The following is a 24,044-nucleotide window of genomic DNA, read 5'->3' as shown; positions in this document are numbered from 1 at the left end:
TTGCATGTGAAGCAATGTGACAGCAGTTCCAATCTGTATCTGGCTGGATGCTGGCTGACTGTGCTGCCCTTCTCCTTCCTACTCTCCTGCTGTTTGTCTTCTGACATTTCCACATGATAATCACATGCATGTGTCCTAGGGGTCCTGTTATACAAATAAATGTAGAGATGAGCAGCTCATAAACACACTGTAAACAGCAAAATGACAAAATAAGGTTAACATCAGCATTGGAGTGGTGAATATTACCAATCGACAGCGCCCCTTCTTGCCCATGACATTAATATCTCCCATACTAAAGACGAAACATACAATTGAATAAGCTGTCTGAGGCCATCAGCTGTGCCACAAGAGGAGAGAAGAAGCAGATGCTGGGGGCATTCTTCTCAATTAGAACCAAAGAAAGGGGTCTGGACCTAAAAATATAACAACAGACGGGCAACGGTTCCTGCTGGACTGCTCGTTAGGAAGCATTCCACTGCACAGGTTAATGAAGGATTCTGATGCTTTATATAAAGACAAAAAAGCCTGCTTCTTATAGTATCTGCAGATGTTCTGTATAATATATGCTTTGTATAGTTAATGTAGTGTCCTAAATTATTTATATTTACTGATATAATGTAACAAAGGGCCTGAGACAGTGGTGGATTCAATGCCACTCTTTTTTTAGTTGAGAGATTTTGTTTATACTGAACATACCCTCCAACTGTACAGATTTAGCCGGTACAATACCGTTTTTTTATGACTGTACCGGTTAAAAAAGGATGTGAAAATGGTACGGTTATTGCCTGCCCCGATGGTGGAACTGTCTCCACTTCTCCATTGTCTCCAGAGTCTGGCTCCATGTGCTATGGGTCAAAGTAAGGAGGAGCAGAGCTTTAACAGCGTGCACTGTCGCTCCCACTCCATGGCGCTGACTCTGGGGGCTCTAGTGTCTGGTCACAGGCATGACGTGTCATCCGTCTGTGCCTCAATGAATCCATGAGCTGCCATGGGCAGCGCAGCTCCTCCCAGGAACTTCCCAGGCTTTTATTTTTCAAAAAATAGCTGGCCGGATGAAGCACTCTCCTCCTCCCAGACATCCACCAGGATGTGGAGGGTGGGGGGCGCCAAGAGGCCTCTTAAAAAAAAATGGGCAGTACCTATTCAGAAACGTGATACGACCACTTCCACTTTACCCATGGCCATGCCCACTTTACCAGTGGCTAGGCCCACTTTACCCATTGCCACACCCCCTTCCCGAATGTGTGCTGGTTTCTGTCCTTCAGATGTTGGAGGGTATGCGTGAATCCCAGTCACACTGCGCATGTGCAGCAATTGGTTAGCAAAGGAAGATGTGGTACAACTCTTTGCAAAGTGAGTGACAGGTAGTAAGTGTACATGGGAGGTAATGGGGGGCCTACATAAATTCAGGCATGTTGCAACCATGTTAGGGGGATTATCTGAGCCTGATACTGCATTTCTGTTTGCTGTTGTAAAGACTGTGACAGCTGAAAAGGTCCAATTGCTGGATTGCTGAAAGGTCCAATATCGCAAAAAATGTGTGACCAATGGTGTGTCTTTGTACACAAGTGGTGAATCAGATTCACCCTTAGTGACGTCTCTTTACAAATCCATGCTACTATACTGTGGAATTTTTATACTTCACAGATCTGCGGCATTCAAATATACATTTGCAATTGCAGCTGCATCTACTTCTGAAACAGGCTAAAAGTCTGAAACAACACAATGCATATTTTTTTAAGAGAAAAGCTTGTAACATTATACTATAGAAAAGCAGTGTCTTTGTGACAAAGGGGGTCCCCAGTATTTGTGTGTCACTTGGGACTGTATATAGGGGCTAATACAGCATAGATCACTACCGTGAGAATTCGCACTGGACTGCGAGGAGAAAGCCGCTGCACAGAGGGCTGGATGCACTAAAGTGAAAATACGTTAAAACCCCCATTTTTGGGTGTTTTACCACATTTTTGTATGCACTAATGGCCAGGGGGTGGATTTAGGGGTGAGGGAACCCATAGGCACAACAATAACGCCCCCCCCCCCCCCCAGCCTAAATGTATTTTTTTATTGATTATTTATAAGCCCTCATTTGATAATAGCCAATTTAATAATGAAAAATCCACTGTCACCGTATCTATAATGTATACATATTTACTACTTAGGACAGTTTACAGGGGCAGTATCTGCATGTCCTCAGGGCCGCCGCTAGCAATGTTGGGGCCTGGGACTGACCCTCAGCCCGGGCCCCCAGTGGCACCCCCCCTCCTCGTGCACGCCGACACCCCCCCTGCGGTGGCGGATGCGCAGCATCTTCTCCCACCGGGCTTCGGGACTCGGACAGAGCACTCACTGCACAGTGCAGCCTGCAGAGCGCCGAGACCCTCTGTATCCTAGGCTCAACGCTCTGCAGGCTGCACTGTGTATTGTGCGTGCCTGGCCGCCGGGTGGCATTGTGCGGGTGCGGGGGGGGGGGTGTGCTGTGCCACTGTGGGCAGCTGCCCGGGCCCCTTCAGAGGCCAAGGCCCAGGACAGCTGTACCCCTGGCACCCCCCTGTCGGCGGCCCTGCATGTCCTATCCATTTAGACTCTACTCAAGATGGAATATGGTACAGTATTATTCTACAGTAGTAGAAATATTTTGCAGTTAATGGTACATTTCATGCTGAGAGTACTATCACAAGCATCTAAGTGCCGCCCCTAAACATGTGCCGCCTCTAGGCACGTGCCTCATGTGCCTAATGGGATATTCGGCACTGCTAATGCCCCTCTGCCAGGGTACCGCTGTAGGGGGTATTGCCAGCTTTTGCCTATGGGCTTCTCTTTGCAGCATCACAGATCCATCCCAGCATGCCCCACGGCCAGTGCTGTCTCTCTGTGCATGAAGATTCTCTGGTTAGTGAGCCATGCTGAATTATTTCCATAGTACTGTATTTGTCCTTTGTCACTTAGTATAGTACTGTATTTGTCCTGTCACTTGGCATAATATTGTATTTGTCCTTTTGGGCCTTATTCAGATCTGAGCTCAGTACACATGTGTTTGGAAAATGGGCAAAACCATGTGCACTGCAGGTGGGGCAGATGTAACATATATAGAGAGAGTTAGATTTGTGTTATTGAGTTATTTTGTTTCTGAGCAGGGTAAATACTGGCTGCATTATTTTTACACTGCAATTTAGATTTCAGTTTCAGCACACCACACCCAAATGTAACTGTCTGTGCACATGTTATATCCATACCTCCCAACTTTTGACCTAAAGAAATAGGGGCGGGCGTATGCAAATGAGGGCGCGGCTTATGCTAATTAGCCGCAACCTCATTTTCATACGAGAATAGACGCTGTGCGCATGCGCACAGCGTCTATTCTACTAGATTGGGGGGGTCTCCCAATTGCCACCCCCCGCAGCGGGACAATGCCTGCCGCGGGTGGGACAGCGGGACAGGACCCGAAAATCGGGACTGTCCCTCTAAAATCGTGACAGTTGGGAGGTATGTATATCTGCTCCACCTGCAGTGCACATGGTTTTGCCCATTTTCCAAACAAATGTGTACTGAGCTCAGATCTGAATAAGGCCCTTTGTCACTTGGCATAATAATGTATCTGTCCTCCTGTGTCACTTAGTATATTACTGTATTTATCCTGTGTCATCTAGCATAGTTTTGTATTTGTGCTGAATTGCCACAAAATTGGGTGTTTTGGGTAAAATACTGTGCAATGATTGACGATGAATAAGCACAAAACTGGCCAGACTTGTGGAAATGTTGTGGGCATGTATGTAATGCCCCGTGCGATATTGAGTCCTACATATATGGCTGGGAAGCCTGTTTCCAACTGATCTCTATTTCCTAGCATAGGACTGGTACAAGTGACGTGCTAATGATGACAGTTGGGGCAGTTGGGTAAAATCAATGAGCAGCTCAGCACGAATTAGCATAAGGTAGTAAATCAGTTGGCCCACAGTTACAGCCACTTTGCATCCATTCTCTGAAACAGCCCCCGTACATCTACTGAAAGCACTACTGACTTAACACCTACCCAAACCCCCCCCCCAATGACTTCAACTCGGCCTTGTGAGACAAACACAAGGCTGAGTTGAAGTCAATGGGGGGTAGGGGGGGTGGTGTTAAGTTGTTGTAAGTTGACATCAGGAGCCCAGTCTGCTTTAACTGTATAGTTTGTGGCATACTTTCCAACTTTTGAAATCAGGGAAATTACACTAGGATGCCCAATCTAGTTCCATATATTTGTGTGGATTAAATGCTTGGGTACTCTTTACCTAGAACGGCGCCCGCGATTAGCATCGCGGGCGTCGGGGGTAAAAAATCGCAGGCATCGCGGTCATCATATGCACATAAAAAACGGGTGCGACGCGATGCCCGCGATGCCCGCGATTTTCCCATAGGGATCAATGTTAAAAGTCAGATTGGACGCGATTTTAGTGTTAAATGCCTCAATGGCCACGATTTTTACATAGGAAACAATGTTAAATGGGCCACAGAGCCCTAATAGTCCCCCTGAAGTCTTAAATTGCCCCCACAATTTTTAACGCCATCCCACGATCAACGTGAACCCGAAGCGTGGCGAGCGCAGCGAGCCCGCAAGGGGCGGCGGTACGCGTCCTCCGACCTTTTCATACCCCCACTATCCACGTCGGCGTGGAGTTGAGAATAGAATAGTGTGGCGAGCGCAGCGAGCCACCGAGCCCGAAGCGTGGCGAGCGGACGCGGATACCTGTGAAGCCCACGAAGGGACGCGTTTACCTGGGAAGGTATCCGCGTCCCCTCGCGGGGCTCGCTGCGCTCGCCACGCTGCGCTCGCCACACTATTCTATTCTCAACTCCACGCCGACGTGGATAGTGGGGGTATGAAAAGGTCGGAGGACGCGTACCGCCGCCCCTCGCGGGCTCGCTGCGCTCGCCACGCTTCGGGTTGACGTTGATCGTGGGGTGGCGTTAACAATTGTGGGGGCCATTTCAGACTTTAGGGTGACTATTTGGGCTCTGTGGCCCATTTAACATTGTTTCCTATGGAAAAATCGCGGGCATTGAGGCATTGAACACTAAAATCGCGTCCAATCTGACTTTTAACATTGATCCCTATGGGAAATCGCGGCCATCGCGGGCATCGCATCGCACCCGTTTTTTAGTGCATACGATGGTCGCGATGGTCGCGATGGGCGCCGTTCTAGGTAAAGAGTACCAATGCTTGTTGTTGCAAGATGTAAACCATTTGTAACAATATATTTTAGGAAGTTTTGTAAGTATTTAAGTATTTATACTAATATTGCTGGCTGCAATATGGGGTTTCTTGTTTGCAAGTATATATATACTGTGATATTTATTCTCACTCAGCACAATATGTATGATTTATGTGATGCCTATGCAATAAATTCCAAATGCAATTTTACCTTATGTAAATTTGCCCTAAGCATATAAGTGTGTTTTCTGTGTATTAAATGTTATTTTATTGTGAACACTGACGGTCTGCATCTTGCAGGCACTACTTATATTTATTGGATCTGCTGTTTTCCATTCCAGTATAGCATTAGCCAAATCAGTATGAACACCAGATACTAATTAAAAAAATATTTTTAAAGAAAAATTACTAACAAAAAATCTTACCCTAGAACAGTGATGGATAACCTTGACACTCCAGCTGTTGTTGAACTACACATCCCAGCATGCCCTGCTACAGTTTTACTATTTGCCCATGCTAAAACTGATGCAGGGCATGCTGTGATGTGTAGTTTAACTACAGCTGGAGTGTCAAGGTTAGCCATCACTGCCCTAAATCAAAGCTAACTACAAACAGCAACAGAACGCTACGGATGAGTGCAAACCATCACACATAAGGCTGTGTGATCATGTGCTGCTGTCTCCTGTCAGAAGTTTCTCCAAAAGGCGGATAAGTGTCCTCAGCAGAGACTCCAGACCTGAGCAACTACCACAAATCACACAGCAAATCACTATCCTTGTCAAGAAACTCTTTATTGGCACCCTTGCTGAATCTGGGCAGAAGGTTTTTGACTGAAATGGAGCCTTCTGTAGGATGCGGGAGTGTAGGCAACTATGATTTGTAGGGGAGGTTAGAGCTAAAAGAGGAGTAGAAACTATGATGTGGGTAGGGAAAAAACCTTGTAATATCGGATTTCATGAGGGGGTGTAAGCCTCCTGCAGCTGTATACCCTAATTAGGCCATGCCTTACACCAGGCATGTCCAAACTATGGCCCTCCAGCTGTTGTGAAACATCCCAGCATGCCTTGCTATAATTTTAGCATTCCCTAATATCAAAACTGTGGCAAGGCATGCTGGGACTTGTAGTTTCACAACAGCTGGAGGGCCATAGTTTGGACATGCCTGCCTTAGACTGTGCTCTGCAGTGGCAGGGGGGTGGGGCCATCGCCGGGAGGAAAAAAGGGTGGTTCAGTCAGGGGCGGAGCCACGGACGGGCTGCCCTATTTGGGGTGTGTTATTTTAGCGATCGCATCATTTTAGTCCCGCCCTCCACCATGCCGGTATTTCAGGCATTACACTGCGAGGGGGAGCTAAAATGCCACAATCGCGTCATTTGACCCGCAGACCACCCCGCGGAGGGGTGGTTCGTGGGAGACGGAGGGCAATGCGGGAAGGTTGCCACGCTTTCCGGTGGGCCAGGAGGTGGACCTAATTTCTGGGACTTAAGGCCCCTATACACTATGCGATTTTCGGACGATTTCATCCGATTTCGGCCCTTTGGGCCGATAAATCGGGTGAAATCGGCCCAAAATCGCCTGTGTTTGACATCTGATCTGATGCGCGGTCCCGCGCGCATCCGATCACGGCGTCGGACCTACAGAACATAAGATATATCGGAATCTGAGCCATCATGGGTGCTTTTTAGCACCCACGATGTTCAGATCCGATATATCTTTATATACAGCCCCCCTGTCAGCACCCCCCCCCCCCCCCCGCATTGACGGCTCCTGGCGGAGGTAGTGCAGGCGGGGACCGCAGGCGTCGCAGAGCAGAGACCGTCGGCGGGAGAATAGGAAGAAATCCTATTCAAAAGACCGGGCAGCCGCTGATTGGCTGAGCTCTCAGCCAATCAGCAGCCGCCCATTCTTTTGAATAAGATTTCATTCTATTCTCCCGCTGCGCCGACAGTCTCTGCTCTGCGACGCCTGCGGTCCCCGCCTGCACTACCTCCGCAGGGAGCCGGGAGCCGTCAATGCGGGGGGGGGGGGGGCGCTGCTAGTAAGACAGGGGGCGCTGCAGGGGACACAGAGTTGGCAGTAACAGAGCCGGGCAGGAAAAGCTGTCAGCGCTGGAAAAAAAAAGCCCATACAATGAATGGGCAGCCTGTGATTGGCTGAGCGCTCTCTCAGCCAGTCAGCAATTGGCTGAGAGAGTGCTCAGCCAATCACAGGCTGCCTTTTCATTGTATGGGCTTTTTTTCCCAGCACTGACAGCTCCCGCCTCCCCCTGCCCGGCTCTGTCACTGTCCCCCGCAGCGTCCCCTGCACGCTGCCTTAGCAGCGCCCCCCACCAGCAGCCCTGTTCTGCAGCCCCCCCCCCCCCTGCTCCCCGGGTTTACATGTGATAAATCGAGACGATTTATCACATGTAAAAAATGTCACATCAAGTGCCAATCTTATCAAGCTCCCCCGGGGAGCTGCCGGGGAAGCTCAGGGGGAAGTCGGGGGCGACTTGTCCTCAGGACAAGTCGCCCTAGTGTATGGGGGCCTTTAGGCAACCCTGAACCTTTAACTTTTAAATCTCCTATTCAATCTGCTTTGATTGCTAATGTCCTGTGCCCGCGCCAAGCTGAATATGAAGAGAAGAAGAGTAGGAACTAGACATTTTCCTTCTCACACAACACAAGGCTCCTGGAGATTTCAGGCTGAACCTGCACAGAGCATCTGTAGGGCTCCCAGCACAGCTCAGCTTCTTCCTATTACCAGCACTTGGGAGCACGGAAGGCAGCCTAAAAACCGCAGGGGCCGGCTGATACACTAAACCTTGAAGATGAGCAATATATTATCTCATTTTTAAAACCTAAAAATGTTTTTTTTTTTTTTTAATTAATACATTACACATAGTTATGCTACTGTACATCAAGCATTACATTTACATTCTCAGGGCCTACAGCATTGAACTTGAAGATAAACAATTCCCATAGAGCATTTGCTCTACGGGAAGGGTGACACAGACAAACCTGGGGGAGGGGGGCTGTGTCAACCCTTCAAGAGAGATAAAACGAAGAAGTTGCCTAAAGCAGCCAATCAGCTGCTGCCGCTATATAGACTGTGCTGAATAAATTATAGCTAGAATCTGATTTTGCTATTGGCAACATCTCCACCATCTCTCATGTAAGTTTCATTCCTCTGCCCATGGGAATCTACTCTAAAAAAGATATGACCAATGAAAAATGCTGTCATATATACATAGGAGAAAACCTACCTTCTATCACGTAGTACAGTCATTACTTAGATGGGAAAATGTCTTCCCTAGTACAGCTTGGTCATTCCTTGTGAATATGATCAACTGATTAAACACAAAGCCTTGAAGAACTCTGATCAGACTGGAATTATTCAAATTAAACACAACTGCTTTTATTAAGTGTAATTGCTCATCTGCCTCCAGAATCAAAATTGCCTTATTTATAGAGACAGCTGCATACATTAACTTAGAGCTTATTTTCCGAGCCTGCAGATATTATCCACTTGCTGTGGTTTAACAACTCCCACCGTGTCACAGGCTGAGGGACTGTGCTGTGCGCAACAACTTTCTCTTGTTCATTTTATGCTGTATAATATATCAAATGTGTGGAAGTTCTGTAATAAAATGTTGCACTGTGTTACACCCCACATCTCCATAGATCTAGGGGCCTATTTCTGACAGTCATTTTATTGCAAAATGCGGCAATAAAAAATATATACTCATCAGGACTAAGATACAGTGCATAATAAATATGCCCTTTAATAAGAATCAAAACATACTGGTTTCCGTTATATTAACTCCTAAAGCTACCAGTGTACTTTGTAAGCCATTGAAACAGTGTCCAAGTGCTACAACCAAGGATGCCATATGCAAATATGAGGTTGGATTAAAATAGAGTAGATATTCCAAAAATGTTAGAACACAGTGGGGGAAATTTACTAAGGTGGGTGTTCTATTTCACATGGGATGTTGGATGGGAAATCAATCAGAATCCATTTATTTATTTAGCACCTTTTAGAAGATAATAGATAGTATCTGATTCAGAGGCAGACCTTTGGCTCCTGCTCTCAAGGGGGCACCTCTCCTCCCCTGGGAGTTTGAATCAGTTAATTGAAAGCCGTTGATATCGCTTCTGTGGCTGACTCCTCCTCCTAGCAGGACCATAGATGTCACTCTCTCTTTGGGGCAGATGTATTAAGCTTTAACAAAAGATAAATGCAAGGGTGATAAGGAGAGATAAACGTCCAGCCAATCCCCTGCCAACTGCCATGTTACAGGCTGTGTTTGAAAAAAGTCAGTAAAGAGCTGATTGGCTGGACGTTTATCTCTCTTTATCACCCTTACATATATCTCTTGTTAAGACTTAATACATCTGCCCCTTTATTCTAAACATAAAATCAACAACATACATACACGCATACATATATATTTATTTAAGATGGTGTGTGAGTTGGGGGGGCACCAATATTTATCTTGCCTCCGGGCAACTGGGACGAACTTACGCCACTGATCTGATCCATAGCAACATCCCATGTAAGGAAAGTCCTGGAGGTGGCGGACCTAGAATATACTGTAATACCTATCCCCTGGTCTGCTGGGGCAGCAGTGTTTCAACAGCCGACAATAAGAGACTTAACAGGCTGGTAAGGAAGGCCAGTTCTGTCCTAGGAATGCCTTTGGATTCTGTAGAGATTGTGGGTGAGAGGAGAATGATCAGCAAGATAACATCATTATTGGATAATGCTTCACACCCTCTCAAAAATATTTTGACGGATCTGTGTAGCACTTTCAGTGATAGGTTGCTTCACCCTCGATGCTCAACGGAGAGGTACCGCAGGTCTTTTCTACCTGCTGCAATCAGAATGTACAACTGTCATGGTCTGTAGAGACCTACATGTTCTTAGATTCTAGATTTATATTGTTTGGACTTCTTATTTTATTTGCTATTTTCACCCTTATCTGTACTTGAACCTTGCTGTAACAATTGTAAATTTCTCCATTGTGAGATGAATAAAGGAATTCTATTCTATTCTATTCTATCAACAAATTCTAAATAAAACATGCATATGTGTAAATCAGGAACACTACTAGGTATGGAAATATATACCCAGGTGCAACCAAGATAAACTGGTGAAACCGGTATTAAGGAATTAACATAATATTTTTGGTTTTTCAGTATTTTATTTTTTGGCAGATTTGGTTTCTTTCTTCTTTGTCTTTTTTAGTTTTTCCGCTTTTCTTTGTCTTTCTTCATATGCAAAATGTCACTGGATCTACTTCTTGATGATGTTGCAGCAGATGTAGTTAAGCATTTATCAGCCAGTTATATAGTAATTATATTATATTATTACATTTCATGCATCTCTTACTTACATACAAATAAAATCCTTCTCTACCTTATTCTTGACGACCTATCAGCAGCCTCCATTCTTTGTCATAATTTTTCCTTTCACATCCTCATTTTTATTACCATCAAACTCTATGCCTTTCCCCATGCTCTAGATCAATGGTCCTCAACCTCGGTCCTCAGGGACCCCCAACAGTGCAGTTCTCCACACAGAATCACAGGTCAAATAATTAGCTCCGGAAAAAATGTGAATCACCACCAGGTGATAAAGGCGCTAAAGAGATGGGGTGGTTTGTTATTAGGCAGCTCACACGTAGGGGGTTCAATCCCCTGAAGATGGATACAGGAAAAACAAACAGAAAATGTGTGTAGAGCGCCAAAGTGTAAGAAAAACACGAAATCATTTTTGAATTAAGTTTATTCATTCAAAAATTATTTAGTGTTTTAATTACACTTTGGTGCTCTACACACATTTTCTGTTTGTTTTTCAAATAATTAGCTCCACCTGTGATCTTTTAAAATGTGCCAGTGAGTAATTAGTGCACCTGTGTATCTGTGAGGTGACCTGTAAAATGTGCACCGTTGGGGGGGGGTGCCTAAGGACCGAGGTTGAGAATCACTGCTCTAGATCTAGATCTTCAGTCATGATTAAGATATAATAGGGGCCTCATCATGTCCATTATACAGTGGACCTTCATGGGGGGGGGGGGGGGCATGTAAGTGTAGGAAAGGGGGCTAATCTGCTCCGATGATATGTAATCTCATAAATAAAATATTGTATGTACACCCGATAGAGTAACTTGGTCTCCAGTGCATCAGGGAAGGCTTGGAGGCTCCACTTTTAACTCTGTTGGAACTTGGAAGTCTGCTGCTGATTTCTGGCTTCTGCTTTGTTCCTAACTGTTAATTGCAGAAATGTAGTCTACATAACAACTATCAGGGCAAATGCCTCTAGAGCAGCCATCCATCACTGGAGAGTCTCTGCCAGGACATTACACCCACCAAATTGTTAACCATCTAAGCATGTTATACTTCCAGGAAATCCATGGCACTTGCCACAAGCAGCAGCCTAATCCCACTGTGATCCATGCACTATATACTGTAGGACCCATTGATTAGCCAAAAATTCAGATCCGTCAATCCACAGTAGACAGTAGACAACAGTGGTAGCTCTTACCTCTGTGTAGAATAGGCGCTGATGCAATGCTGGGCCCCACCTCCGCTGCTGCCTCTGCTGGACCCTACTGTCAGTGCCCGCTGGTCCCCGCCACTGCTGCCGGTGCCTGCTGGTCTACACTGCCAGTCCTGACCCCCACTGCAGTCATGTGACCAGCGCATGCCCAGTAGCTTCTTAGGTATTGCGCATGAGCTGGCTCCGCCTCCATGGGCTGCTTCGTTAGCAGTCCATAAAAGCATAATTATGGTCCTGGGTCTGGCACATGTGCAGTATTGTCCTCGGTACTGCACATGTGCAAAACCAGCAGGGGGGGAGCCCTGCATCCCTGCAGCCCATTGGTAAAAACCACAACTGGTTCTGAGCGATCTAGCATTTAAAGGGGAGGCTCCCTGATTATTGTGCTAAAAGAGTAGTAGATGGGTCTCATGGCCTTCCAACAGACGTGGCAATGCTTAATATTTTAGGAAGATTTGCAAATGCTTGTAATCGATATAACACTGAAATCGAGTAAAAAAAAAAAAATGTAACCCCTTCCCGACATTGCCTTTTTTGTTAACTTTTTTATTTTTTTTCCTCCTCGCGTTCAAATAAGCGTAACTTTTTTAATTTTCCGGCTATATAGACACATGAGGGCTTTTTTTTTGCGGGACAAGTTGTACTTTTAAATGGTACCATTTACTATACCGTATAATATTCTGGGGAATCAGGAAATAATTCAATGTGGGGTAAAAAGAAAAAAAAACGCAATTCCACAATTTTGCGCTGGTTACGGTTTTTTTGGAGTTCATAGTTCGTTTAAAATGATGGGTTATCTTTATTCTATGGGTCGTTACGATTCCGGTGATACCAAACTTAAATAGTTTTCGATACGTTTTACCACTAAAAAAAAAAAATAGAAAATTTTACGGTTTTTCTAATTTGCGTCGCGTCGCCATGTTCTGCGGCTTATAACTTTTTTATTTTTCCACCTACGGACCTGGGTGAGGGCTCATTTTTTGCGGGCTGAAGTGTACTTTTTAATTAATACCATTATGGGATATGGGCGACTTTCTGATCTCTTTTAGTTATTTTTTTTTTGGGTAGGCGATGCGACCAAAAAACGTAGTTTTGGCGTTGGGAACTTTTTTCCGTTTACGCCTTTAACCGTGTGGGATAACTAATGTTATATTTTAATAGATCGGACTTTTAGGAACGCGGCGATACCAAATATGTTTATTTTTTTTATTTTTTATTTATTTTTATTTGTGAAATGGGGAAAGGGGGGTGATTTGAACTTTTAATATATTTTTTTTTTTTAAACTTTATTTTTTTTTTTTTTTACTTTTACTACAAGGCCCCCTAGTGTACTTGACCACTAGGGGGCGCGATCGCCTGTACTAGGTTCAGCCATAGAGCTCTATGGCTGGACATAGTGATTTTCAGCACTTCCTATTACATCCTGCCTCAGGCAGGATGTAATAGGAATGCTGACACGGCCAGCACAGGGGTCTACATTAGACCCCTGGCTACCATGGCAACCGATCGGCACCCTCCGATCTCGCCGCGGGGGGCCGCGATCCGCGCCGGAGGGGGGGCGCCCCCCCTCCGATCAGCTATTTAAGCACTGCGGGCGCTTTGCCCGCGGTGCTTAAAGGGTTAAACGGTCACGATCGGCGAACTCGCCGCTCGTGGCCGTGAGAGCAGGTGCCTGGCTGTAATATACAGCCATTACCTGCTCTCTTTCAAGCCAGCTCACTCCGTGAGCTGGCTTGATTCCCCCGCAACCGACATATGACGTAAGTGTACGTCATATGTCGGGAAGGGGTTAAAATAATAATAAGGATCAAACAGGGCCTAAGCGTTTCAGGTGTAAAGATGATTACATGCGATGTATGTTTTATTCTGCTATTAAGTTTTATATATTAAGTTTAAAATACATCTGTGTTGTATAGTGGTTCATTGTTCGCCTTTTTTTCATGGGGGGTACTGTGCTGTATGTTTTATCTTTACACTTTTTTAATGCCTTCTGATGATTGCAGTATATATGACAATAGCTTTGCCCTCCCACTGTGTTTCATTTATCTTCTACTTAGCTCATAGAACACTTCTATAAAAAAAATTCTACAGTGTTTTAACAGAAATATTGTGCATTAGATCATTTCAGATGCATTTAAGAGCTCAATGAAAAGTCTGCAGGTACAGTATAAAAGGGCTGCAAAAAGCAGCAAAGGACAAAGAAGGCATACAAAGCCCACACATAATGGGTAAGAGCTAAAAAGACAGGAGTACATTTCTATGTTTTACCCTTATCGCAGATCCCTTTGTTAGACAAGAGTTAAAATCCCACCTAGGCACGGAGAAACATATTGCAGAGCCACCCAGGTTCTGTGCTTGGAGCACTGCGTAGGCAGACAAGGTAGAACGACACCAGGAGGGCTGAGAGAAGAGTGATTGCGGGAAAATGATCCTGAAGATGATTCCGGGAGGAGAGATATCAAAGGCTTTCATTACAGAGCGCTACAGTTGCTGGAAGAAATCAGCATTAATCAGGCCCCCAGAAAACTGCTAGACAATCTACAGGGCAGTTGTTTAATGACTAATAGGATTCTTCAAAGCAGGCCGCTTCAAGACAACAACACAATCTCACAGCATCTGGAAGATACAGTATAAACGACTCTTTCAGGGAGATTTGCTTCACCTACAGTAGCTAGGGTGACAATATAATCACAGATAGGGGAAAAGAGTGTCAGTATTGTATGTAATTGCAGTCCACCTACCCTGGGCAAATCGTTCCTCTGAGCTGTCAGTCTGATTTAGGCTTGATCGGATGAGGATGAATTTAGCCCCGTTTCCGATGGTGGGGGGTCTGCGCATGTGCGGATATGCACATGTGCGAACGCCGTCAGCAAATATCACACTCGCCAAGGTGTTCCCGCTGACAGGGGAGCGATGGAGGGGAAGCAGGGGGACACCCTGACGTCAGCGCCCGACCTGTGCTGGAAATAAAAGTTACTTTAGACTGACTTTTTTTCAAAAGAGAGAAATCATTCGATGGTCAGCGATGTGTATGAGGGGATGTGATCTCCTACACATCCCCTCTCATGCTACCGAGAGGATGCGGGCGGCGCTGACGGCAGGGGGGGGGGTGGGTATTCGGTGGGGTGCCGCTGACAGGTTCACTAGACTGCAAATTTACGCAGCCTAGCAAACAGGTCTGAATCAGGCCCTGTGTTTTCTTAGGTTGCATTGTTCCTTAATATCTTCTAACATTCTACATAGTTCTGTAATATATAGATCTGTGATACTGTACTTTCTGGCCTACATATTTATCAAATGAAGAAAATCCCCGCCAGTGATTACTGGTATCTATGGTTTATATTTAAAGTGCAGGTTTTTAGAAATGGAGATGTTGCCCATAGCAACCTATCAGACTACTTTTTATTTATCTAGCACCTTCTTGCGTTGTGGTTGGGGTCTAGGAGATACATCCTTCATCGTGCCTACACATGGAACGATGTGGCCATGCTCTTGCAGGATGGGTCGTTCATCTTTCCGCCTGCTGAATGGATCATCAGACTTAATGAACGATCTACGAGCACCCGCATCGGATCATCATCAAGCCAATACACGGTAAGTTTTTAAACGATTGGTCGTTATTGTTTGGCCATATTGTTTAAAAAATCTTGCCATGTGTGGGCCCCTTAAGGCCCACAAGGATCCATTAGGTCCGCTTGTTACCTAATATGTCACTCTGGAATGTAGACATTTTTTATGCATTTGTTCTAATAAAAATTATATTTAGTTAACCAAATCAGCTAATTACCTAATACTGTATGTCACTCTGGAATCTCTCTTAGTTCTGAAACTCTGAAACCCCAATGGGATGACTGGAAAATGGCTTCTCTCTATGGCCAGATGCACTAAGTTTCAAAAATGATAAAATGGAGAGTTTTAAACAATTAACCAATCAGCTCCTGCCTGACATTTTTCAAACACAGACTGTAACATGACAGGTAGGAGCTGATTGGCTGGTTGTTTATCACTCTACGTTTTATCACTTTTTGAAGCTTAGTGCATCTGGCCCTACTGTATAAGCATAAAAATACTTACCTCAAATGTGAAAATGGTTCACAGAACTCAAGTTTGCAACCCCACCTCATCCTTCCTTATTACCTGTCATCTAGGATAAAGAAAGGTGGAGCAGCGCTTTACAAAATAATATTCAATTTATTAAAAATAATTCCACAATTGGCCAATATGACAGACAAGACAGACAAACATAAAATGAGGGTAAATGCTCAATTTTAAAAGTTCCTTATGTTAGGATGATTAGTATGCATTCATTCCATTAAGCAACTGCTGGTATAAAACACCGGTTAGTTTGGTTATTTGTATTCCACAACTTTGTATTACTGTATGTCCCTCACTCATGTGCACATGTTAGTGGCAAATGGATAACTCAATTGAGGGTTTAATAGCAGAATGGGGTTCTGGCTCTCAATACCTGTAGATTGACTCCGGCCGCAATTAGTTTATTGTTCTCCGCGGTCTTATCCGAGTGCTGTCACCGGTTCAGGTCTGTATATCCGCCAGTAACTGTCCCCGTCGCCCTCTACGCGTTTCTCCACCTTCTCCACTGTCAGCGGCTTCCTGCAGCAAGTGATTCAGTTGCTAGAAGAGGCATAGTATCTGACAATTTATACCTCTGGGCTGTTGCTCTGGTTTTCTATACAGATGCTGTACCTTTATTTAAAGTGCTATGGTCCTCTTCCCGTTTGTTACAAGAGTGGCGTTTGCCTGCTTTCCAGGTGCTGCCCTGACTGCATGAGACAACATGCGACATGGGTGGAAGGAGAAGAGTGAAATCTGTGCACGTCAGGTGACACTGATGGGAAAGGTTGACTTAACTCACACAGAAACTATTCTGTTGGGCTACTTTCCACTTGTATTCCCATAGTATTGCAGAGCTGCAAAAATATGTGGGCTGCATATTAGTCCCGTCTGCACTGGGACATTTCCAGTGCATACATAGATTGTACAACCCATAAAACAACTACCTTCACTTGTATAAACGGGATTGGTACTAAATCCCGGCGGTCGGAATCCCGGCAGTCAAAATCCCGATGCCGCAATCCCGACCGCCGAAATCCCGACATGGGGGGGGGGGGGGGGCGTGGATCGCTCCCATTGCGGGCTCGCTACGCTCTCCACGCAGCAGTCCCGCCACTAATTTATTAGCCCTCTATGGGTGTCATGTGCCAGGATTTCGGCGGTCTGTATTCCGGCGTCGGGATTTTGACCGCCGATATTCTGACCACCGGGATTTCAACTACATCCTGTATAAACAATAGGTGCAACTGCAGCATAGAGCAGTAACAAAAATGGCCAACTATCATACTGTACTGGCTGCTTAATAGCTCTGCATAGATCGCCCTTTAATATTGGAGATTTGGATGGGAGCCCGGCATAAGCTGACAGAGGCTGGAACATCTCCACCTCTGATATACATCACACATAAATGGGATCTGTGTGCGCAGCACTGATTTACAGATTCTATCACTCACAGATGAACTATTGTTCTCTGAAAGACAGAAGGTATTAAATGCTATTGGTATACCTGGCTGGGAGACAGAAAGAAAAGTGTCACAAACCCGGAAATATATTTAATATAAATAATATAATAATATAAATAATTGTACTGTGATTAAATATGTTATTCATTGTGAACTAAGTTTAAGATTGATCCAACGGCTCTTCTGTGCTTCACTAAGGAGCCAATAACAGCACTTGAAGCAAACAGCTTAAGTTCTGCCTCACAGGAAGTTATAGATAACCTAGTAATTATTCGTAGCAGTGGCGGCTCCAGAGGAGGGGCAGCAGCACAGTTCAAAATTCAAATAGGGCGCAAAATAAACTGCCAGTGAGTCAGTGTTGAATAGCACTGGTTGGCAGTTGCTGTGCCTCCCTTAAATTAAATTTGAATTGTGTTTTTGAAATATGGGGGAAAAAGTTCTGGGGTCCCCTGTACTTCAAAATCCATTGTGGGTGTGGTCAAGAACCTGGAAGTGTAGCTGCAGTATCGGTGCCAGCGGTGCTGAGGATCCTACTGCAGCTACATTTCCGGGCTCTTGACAAAAAACAGCTCCAGTAAAATATTGAGGAGGGCTTTGCTTCTCACCTCCCTCCCAGTAAGCAAACTGCAGAGCCCTAAAGTGGCTTATTGTGATCATTCACAGCAAGCAGCTCAGGGAACACATTGTGGGTGTCTCCGACTCCCACGACCTCCCTTCTCTCTCCCAGTAAGTAAACTGCAGGGCCCCTTCCAACAAAATTCTATCAATAGAAACTTGTGTGCTCTAATGTCCTACTGTACTTTGTAATATACGTCCAAGGGCCATAGCGCAGGCATCATTAGAAGGGAGCAGGACGCACCCCGGTGCCGCACTGACAGGTACATTTTCTAAAGCTTATAAAAATGGCGATATCCCTATATGGAATATACCATCTACTAGGGCATGGAGGGAAAATATAATAGTGTGCCCAAAGCCTGGCGAGCGGACACAATGCACTTTTTTGGTGTCCATAGCGACTGTGCTGACATTCAGGGCAAAAAAGTGAAAACTCATGTCGGCCTTTGGACTGTTGACCTTAGCCATTTCATCCTTTTTCATGTGTCAACCTAAGCCCTGTCGATCTTCAGTGGTCAACCCAATGCATGTCAACTTTAATTTGGTCGACCCAATGATGCATAGCCCCCTATCTTGCATTTCAACTTTTGTTTTTAGGTACTTGTGTTATAGCACGGCGCCCGTTATGTAGTTAGCATAGCGTCTCCGTCCGCTTATCGTAGTTAGCTTAGTCATCGTCCCTGTCAGAAGTAGCGTAGTGTTCCCGCGGCCAGCGTAGTCAGCGTCTCTGTCAGATATGTGTTCCTGAAACACCCCCACTATCGTTACGCATCCCCCGACCTGTTCATACCCCCACTATCCACATCGTTTGCGACTTGTCTTTATAAAGTGTGGCAAGCGCACGCTCGCCATGCTCGTCCACACGCCGTGGATAGTGGGGATATGAACAGGTCAACAAAGCCATGAACGCCAGGGACAGAGCCATGGACGCCGGTGACAGAGCCGGGCTGCTGTGGAGTCACTACGCTAAGTATGCTAACTACGCTAGGCTGCCGTTGGGCTGCCGCGGAGTCACTACGCTAACTACGCTAGGCAGCCATTGGGCTACGCTGACAGCCTAGCTTAGCCAACGCTGACGACATAGCGTAGCCAGTGCCATGCTAATTACACAAGTACCTGTTTTTATTTATTACTGAGTTTGGCGCCTTTTGGCTGTTATAAACCAGCGTTCCTTCCAGTGTCTCCAAAGCACCTGCAGAAAACTGGTATCTTCTAGTTGTGGATATGTAGTATATTTAATAGAAGAATATCTGAGTGAGAGGTGGTGAGGAGGTGAGTGCACTGTGTCAGCCTCCCCCTCTGTGTTGGCTTAACCCTCTATGTCTCTCTGCCTTTCTCAGTTTTTTTTATTTTACTAAGATGAGAGTTCTATTAAAGATGGGATGTTGCTATGGGCAACCAATTAGATTCTATTATATTCTAGAAGGTGCTAAATAAATAAGTAGTAGATTCTGATAAAAAAAAATGTACATTTCTCGAGTGGTCTATAAATTAAATTCAGGGATAGAGACTCTGAAAGGAGCCTGTCCCTGGACGTGTACCAGGTTAAATGATTACAGAAGAGTACTTTGGGATGGCTATGCCCCAAATATTCAATGATACATAGGCTCCTTAGGCACTATTCAACACTGCAACCATTGTTCAACTACAATGCGCATTTCAACAAGGGTTGAACATCCGTTACCTAAGCATAATATATAGAATATACCAACGCTATCATCAATATGTGAGAGATCTTAAAAATACCCAGTAAAAAATGCCAGCGTTGCTCACGGCGACTGTTCTTTAAGTATACAGTAAATAAATACAAATACAGCCAAGTCAATTAATTGAAGTTTAGTTAAATGATTCACCTAAAAAAAGAACAGTCGCTGTGAGCGACACTGGCATTTTTAGCGGAAATTGTGACGATCTCTCATAGCAGCATTGGCACTCAAAGGGTTAATAATAATAATAATAATAATAATTTTTAACAATTACATCTGATACTCCAGAATATTCTGTCATGCTTGGGGGCTTATAAAATGTGTGTCATTGACTTGCTAGCATGTGACATACAGCTAATTGCAGGATACGGTCAATAGGTCTACAAACAACAGGTCGACCACTATAGGGTGACATTCACTAGGCTGACCCATGAAATACATATGTCGCGCCTTCCCTGCCCGCCTCCGCTTCAGGGAGATGGGCAGGGAGTGAAGGAAGACTGGGGCAGATTGAGGGAGCTGAGGGAGCTGCGGGGGAGCTGCTGGAGAGGGGGGGCACGCAAGCTTCTCATGCGTGCGCCCCCTTCTGTCGGCTGGCGATTGTCGATTCTATCACCAGGAGCCGCTCCATTGAGAACTGCTCCATCTGTAGGATGCCATGCGTTAGGTTGAAGTAAGCATTAGATCGACATGGAAAAGGTTGACATGAAAAGGATTTTTTTTTTCAAAAAGGTATTTTTTCATCCTTTACTATCCAAGTGGGTATAGGGTCTGATTTAATACTATTCGGAAGGGGGTGAATTCAGCCCCGTTCAAATGGTGGGGGGTCTGCGCATGTGCAGACTCTGGGAGCAAACAGTTTCAGCGAGTTTCGCACTTGCCGAACCATTCACTCCAAATGGAGTGGGCAGGGGCGGACCAGAGGAACGGCCAGAGTTTTATGGGTGTCCCCATGAAAACACTTTGCATTCTCCTGGTAACGCGGGCAAGCCGATGCCTGCTGGGGGCGGGCTGCTGACTTCACATGATATCAGCACCTGCCCCCTCTGCGGCAAGGGGATTTGTGGCACGGGGGGGGGGGGGGGGGGGGGCCGGGACGTTCGGCCGGGCATCAGGGGATGTTTTAAGGATTTCGAAGCAGTGGATTTCCAAGATACCAAAATAATTTTAAACTCATGTTGACCTTTTTCATATTGACCTTTTCCATGTCGATCTAATGCTTGAGTTGACCTAGTGCATGACAAACTATTTTGTGTGTTGATCTAGTGACTGTCGACCTATAGTGGTTGACCTAATGACTGTCGACCTAAGTTCTGTCTAACCTATGACCCATCCATACCTCCCAACTGTCCCACTTTTATGGGGGACGGTGTTGTCCGGGGACGGCAGTGTCCCACGGTGGGGCAGGCAGTTGGGGGTACTACCTGCCTGCTGCTGGCAGCGGGAATAGATGCTGTTCGCACATGCACAGCATCTTTTTCAGAGAGGCAGAGGGGCTGGGGGCATAGTCAGCAGCTTGCACGGCGCTGTCCATGCCCCCGTAGTGACGTAGTGCCCCTGCAGTTTTTCTGCCACGCAAGTTTCCCGATTTCAATAGTGCAAATGTTGGGAGGTATGCCCATAACCATTTTTTAACTAAATAATTACCAGTGCCATGGTGGATTTATGGTCATGTTATCTTGTAAAAGAACTATAGCCTCTATTAATTAAGAAACAAACAGCACTTTGTATGTTTACAACCTGTGGCTGCAATCTACCAAGCTATGCTATGATTTGTAATTCAGCACAGACTGTTCTTCCAAGCAGTACGCAGCTTATTGTATTAATAGAACAGGGGACCGTGTCAAAATGCTCTTGGTTTCTAAGCTTGTTGGTAATTCAGAGAACAGTGTTGTACAGAGAGGAATACGGTAATGCAGGATTGCACTGGTGCACAAATAGAGATGCCTGTGTGCAGCAGAGGAGGCGAAAGAGGGACACAAGGTTTATCGGCAGCTCTCAGTGGCAGCTTAGCAGGACTGACCCTCACCCCGGATCACTGCCCTGCAGACACGATGTGTATAAGTGCATGCACATGTCATTAGTAAGTGCTTACTGCAGTGTGTGGCTACACGGAGCACCTTACGTGAGTGCTGCCTGTCTGCTCCACACATCTGGCTTCGCTGGAGGAGCTGTCCGCAGTGCTGAACTTACCAAGCCCATCTCTGCTTTGGATTTCAAAGTTTGTTGGATGCAGGGAGCTGTGAGTGACCTGGATAAAAGTAATGGATAATCGTGGGGCTTTATATCTTGTGTGGGATGACTGGGTAATCACAGCTATTATATACAAGCATTTCCTGTCTTGGATGTATCAGCCCAAGAGCAAATCTATCTGTGCCAAGTATTTACCCTTCTGAGCCTTGGCATTAGCAAACAAGAAATCAATGGCACATGCTGCAGCTTCCCCGTGATTTTTACATTTTTTAAGATGAAATAAATGATCGTTGTTCTGTTGTTCCCTGGTGTAGCCATGACCAAAGCTACTCAAAGTATTTATCAGATTGTTGGGAAGACAGACTGCACAACATTCCACGGCTCATGTGCTTTAGATCCCCCTTCACTGACCTGCTGAGTGGACAGACTGATCATTGTGTAGTCCTCAGTCCCTCATGCCTGGAAATCATCTAAGGAGGATCAGTAAATTAAGAGAAACTGCAGTGGGGGAATTCAGCACCAAGCCATTGACAGTGCCAGAGTAATCTGTCCAAAGGCTTTATTTGTAGCTCATAGACTCTAAACACTGAGACATTTGGCAGAAGAAGGATATTTTTCAGCACCTCCAGTTCCCTAAATGCTTTTCACTGTCATGGCAATCTGGCTTCACGAAGAAGGGAGAATGTCTTTCCCTATGTAGTGTGTGGGAGACAACTAGTTGCTTGTGTGTTATTATCATGCAGGCATTTAAGGAGGTTCCTGTTGCTGATTTACAAGGTGAGCAAGGAGGATAATATACCCATATTAAACTAAGAATCACTGGCTATAAGGAAGACTATTGCTTTTTTGACCAGGAGATTGTCATAATTAATGTAAAAAGTAGTAAGATTGACATTATAGAGACAGCAGTATTTTTGGACATGGGAACTGAATTAAAAGGGTTCATCTAGGGTTTCTGTCTGTGATAGCAACTAAACCGATTTCTCCCCATTGCCCAAGGTCCTGCAGCCAGCCCTGTTTTTTCTGGGCTTTGGCATTTTCAGCTAGAATTCTGGGCATTGCACTGACTGAATGAATGAGGGGGTGGTGGTACCCAGCTTTGCTGCCGATGCCCAGAGTGAGATGCCCCCCTGTTGGTGAGTCCCTGGGGGTGTGTCATGACCCGAGAAGAGAGGACCCGGGCTCCAGCTGGCAGCTGCCCCCCAGGAGCAGTCAGAAGAGATGCCCAGGTGGTGCCACCTCCATGCTATGTCAGGACACAACAACGCCGTGCCTTATTACTGCCCTCCCTGGAGCGCACCAAGCTGCATGGCCTGAGATACATATGCTCACCAAGGTTGGCATTTCAACGACGTGCATTATGGTTCCTTGCATTCTTCACATCACTGGGATTCTTACTTTCTTGGTCATCCAACAGGCTGCTTTACTGGCTGTCCTTTCCTTCACATACCAGGGTACAGCTGGAATGGAGCAAGGAACTGGCCTTTCCAGCTGTTACCCTTTGCAACAACAACCCTGTCCGATTTCATCGTCTCAGCAAAAGCGATCTGTACTTTGCAGGTTACTGGCTGGGGCTACTTTTAGCCAATCGTACAGCTCGACCCCTGTTGGCAGAGCTTCTGCCAGAGGACAAACAGAAATGGTTCTACAAACTTGCCGATTTTCGACTTTTCCTACCACCTCGGGACTTTGATGGAATAAGTGTCGGATTCATGGATAGGCTGGGCCACCAGCTGGAGGACATGCTGCTTTCTTGTAGATATCGGGGAGAGGCCTGCGGACCACACAACTTCTCCACCGTGAGTGTCGTTTGTTGTTTGAAATCAGTTTGAGGCACTTTGCTTTAGGATAGATGTGTCCCTCTAGAAGTGGGTGGAATGCGCTATTTACACTTTCCACTCAATATTCCATTCAGGACCTTATTTTGATACCTGGTTTTTAATCTACAATAATGCATACTTCTTACTGTACTTTGGTGCCAGATAGTGAATTTACAGCTAAATAAGTGTACGTCCGCTATTATTTTTCTCTGCACCAAAGAAGGTGTGGTATATTACAGTAGGTGGACAATAAATAGGTCAACAGTGCTTAGGTCAGTGATGGCTAACCTTGACACTCCAGCTGTTGTTGAGCTTCCCAGCATGCCCTGCATCAGTTTTACGATTTGGCCATGCTAAAACTGATGCATGGCATGCTGGGATGTGTAGTTTAACAACAGCTGGATTGTCAAGGTTTGCCATCACTGGGTTAGGTCCAC

General features: G+C 45.5%; 1 protein-coding gene across 3 annotated transcripts in view; it reads left to right on the top strand.

Moving 5' to 3' along the window:
• Positions 1-24,044, top strand: part of ASIC2 (acid sensing ion channel subunit 2) — a 679,528-nt gene that overhangs the window by 294,887 nt on the left and 360,597 nt on the right. For 2 of the 3 annotated variants that reach the window (XM_083146952.1, XM_083146955.1), the window contains exon 1: positions 21,507-23,586. The exons of the other annotated variant lie outside the window; for it this stretch is intronic. In XM_083146952.1, the coding sequence (XP_083003078.1) occupies positions 22,945-23,586 (642 nt within the window). In that variant the 5' untranslated portion in view covers positions 21,507-22,944. Of the gene's footprint in view, positions 1-21,506; positions 23,587-24,044 lie in introns of those variants that run through there. 3 annotated transcript variants of the gene reach the window in all.

Source organism: Crinia signifera, chromosome 6, assembly GCF_055691185.1.
Source record: "Crinia signifera chromosome 6, ASM5569118v1, whole genome shotgun sequence".
Classification (NCBI taxonomy): Eukaryota; Metazoa; Chordata; class Amphibia; order Anura; family Myobatrachidae; genus Crinia; species Crinia signifera.
This window is presented reverse-complemented; position numbering and strand designations above follow the sequence as displayed.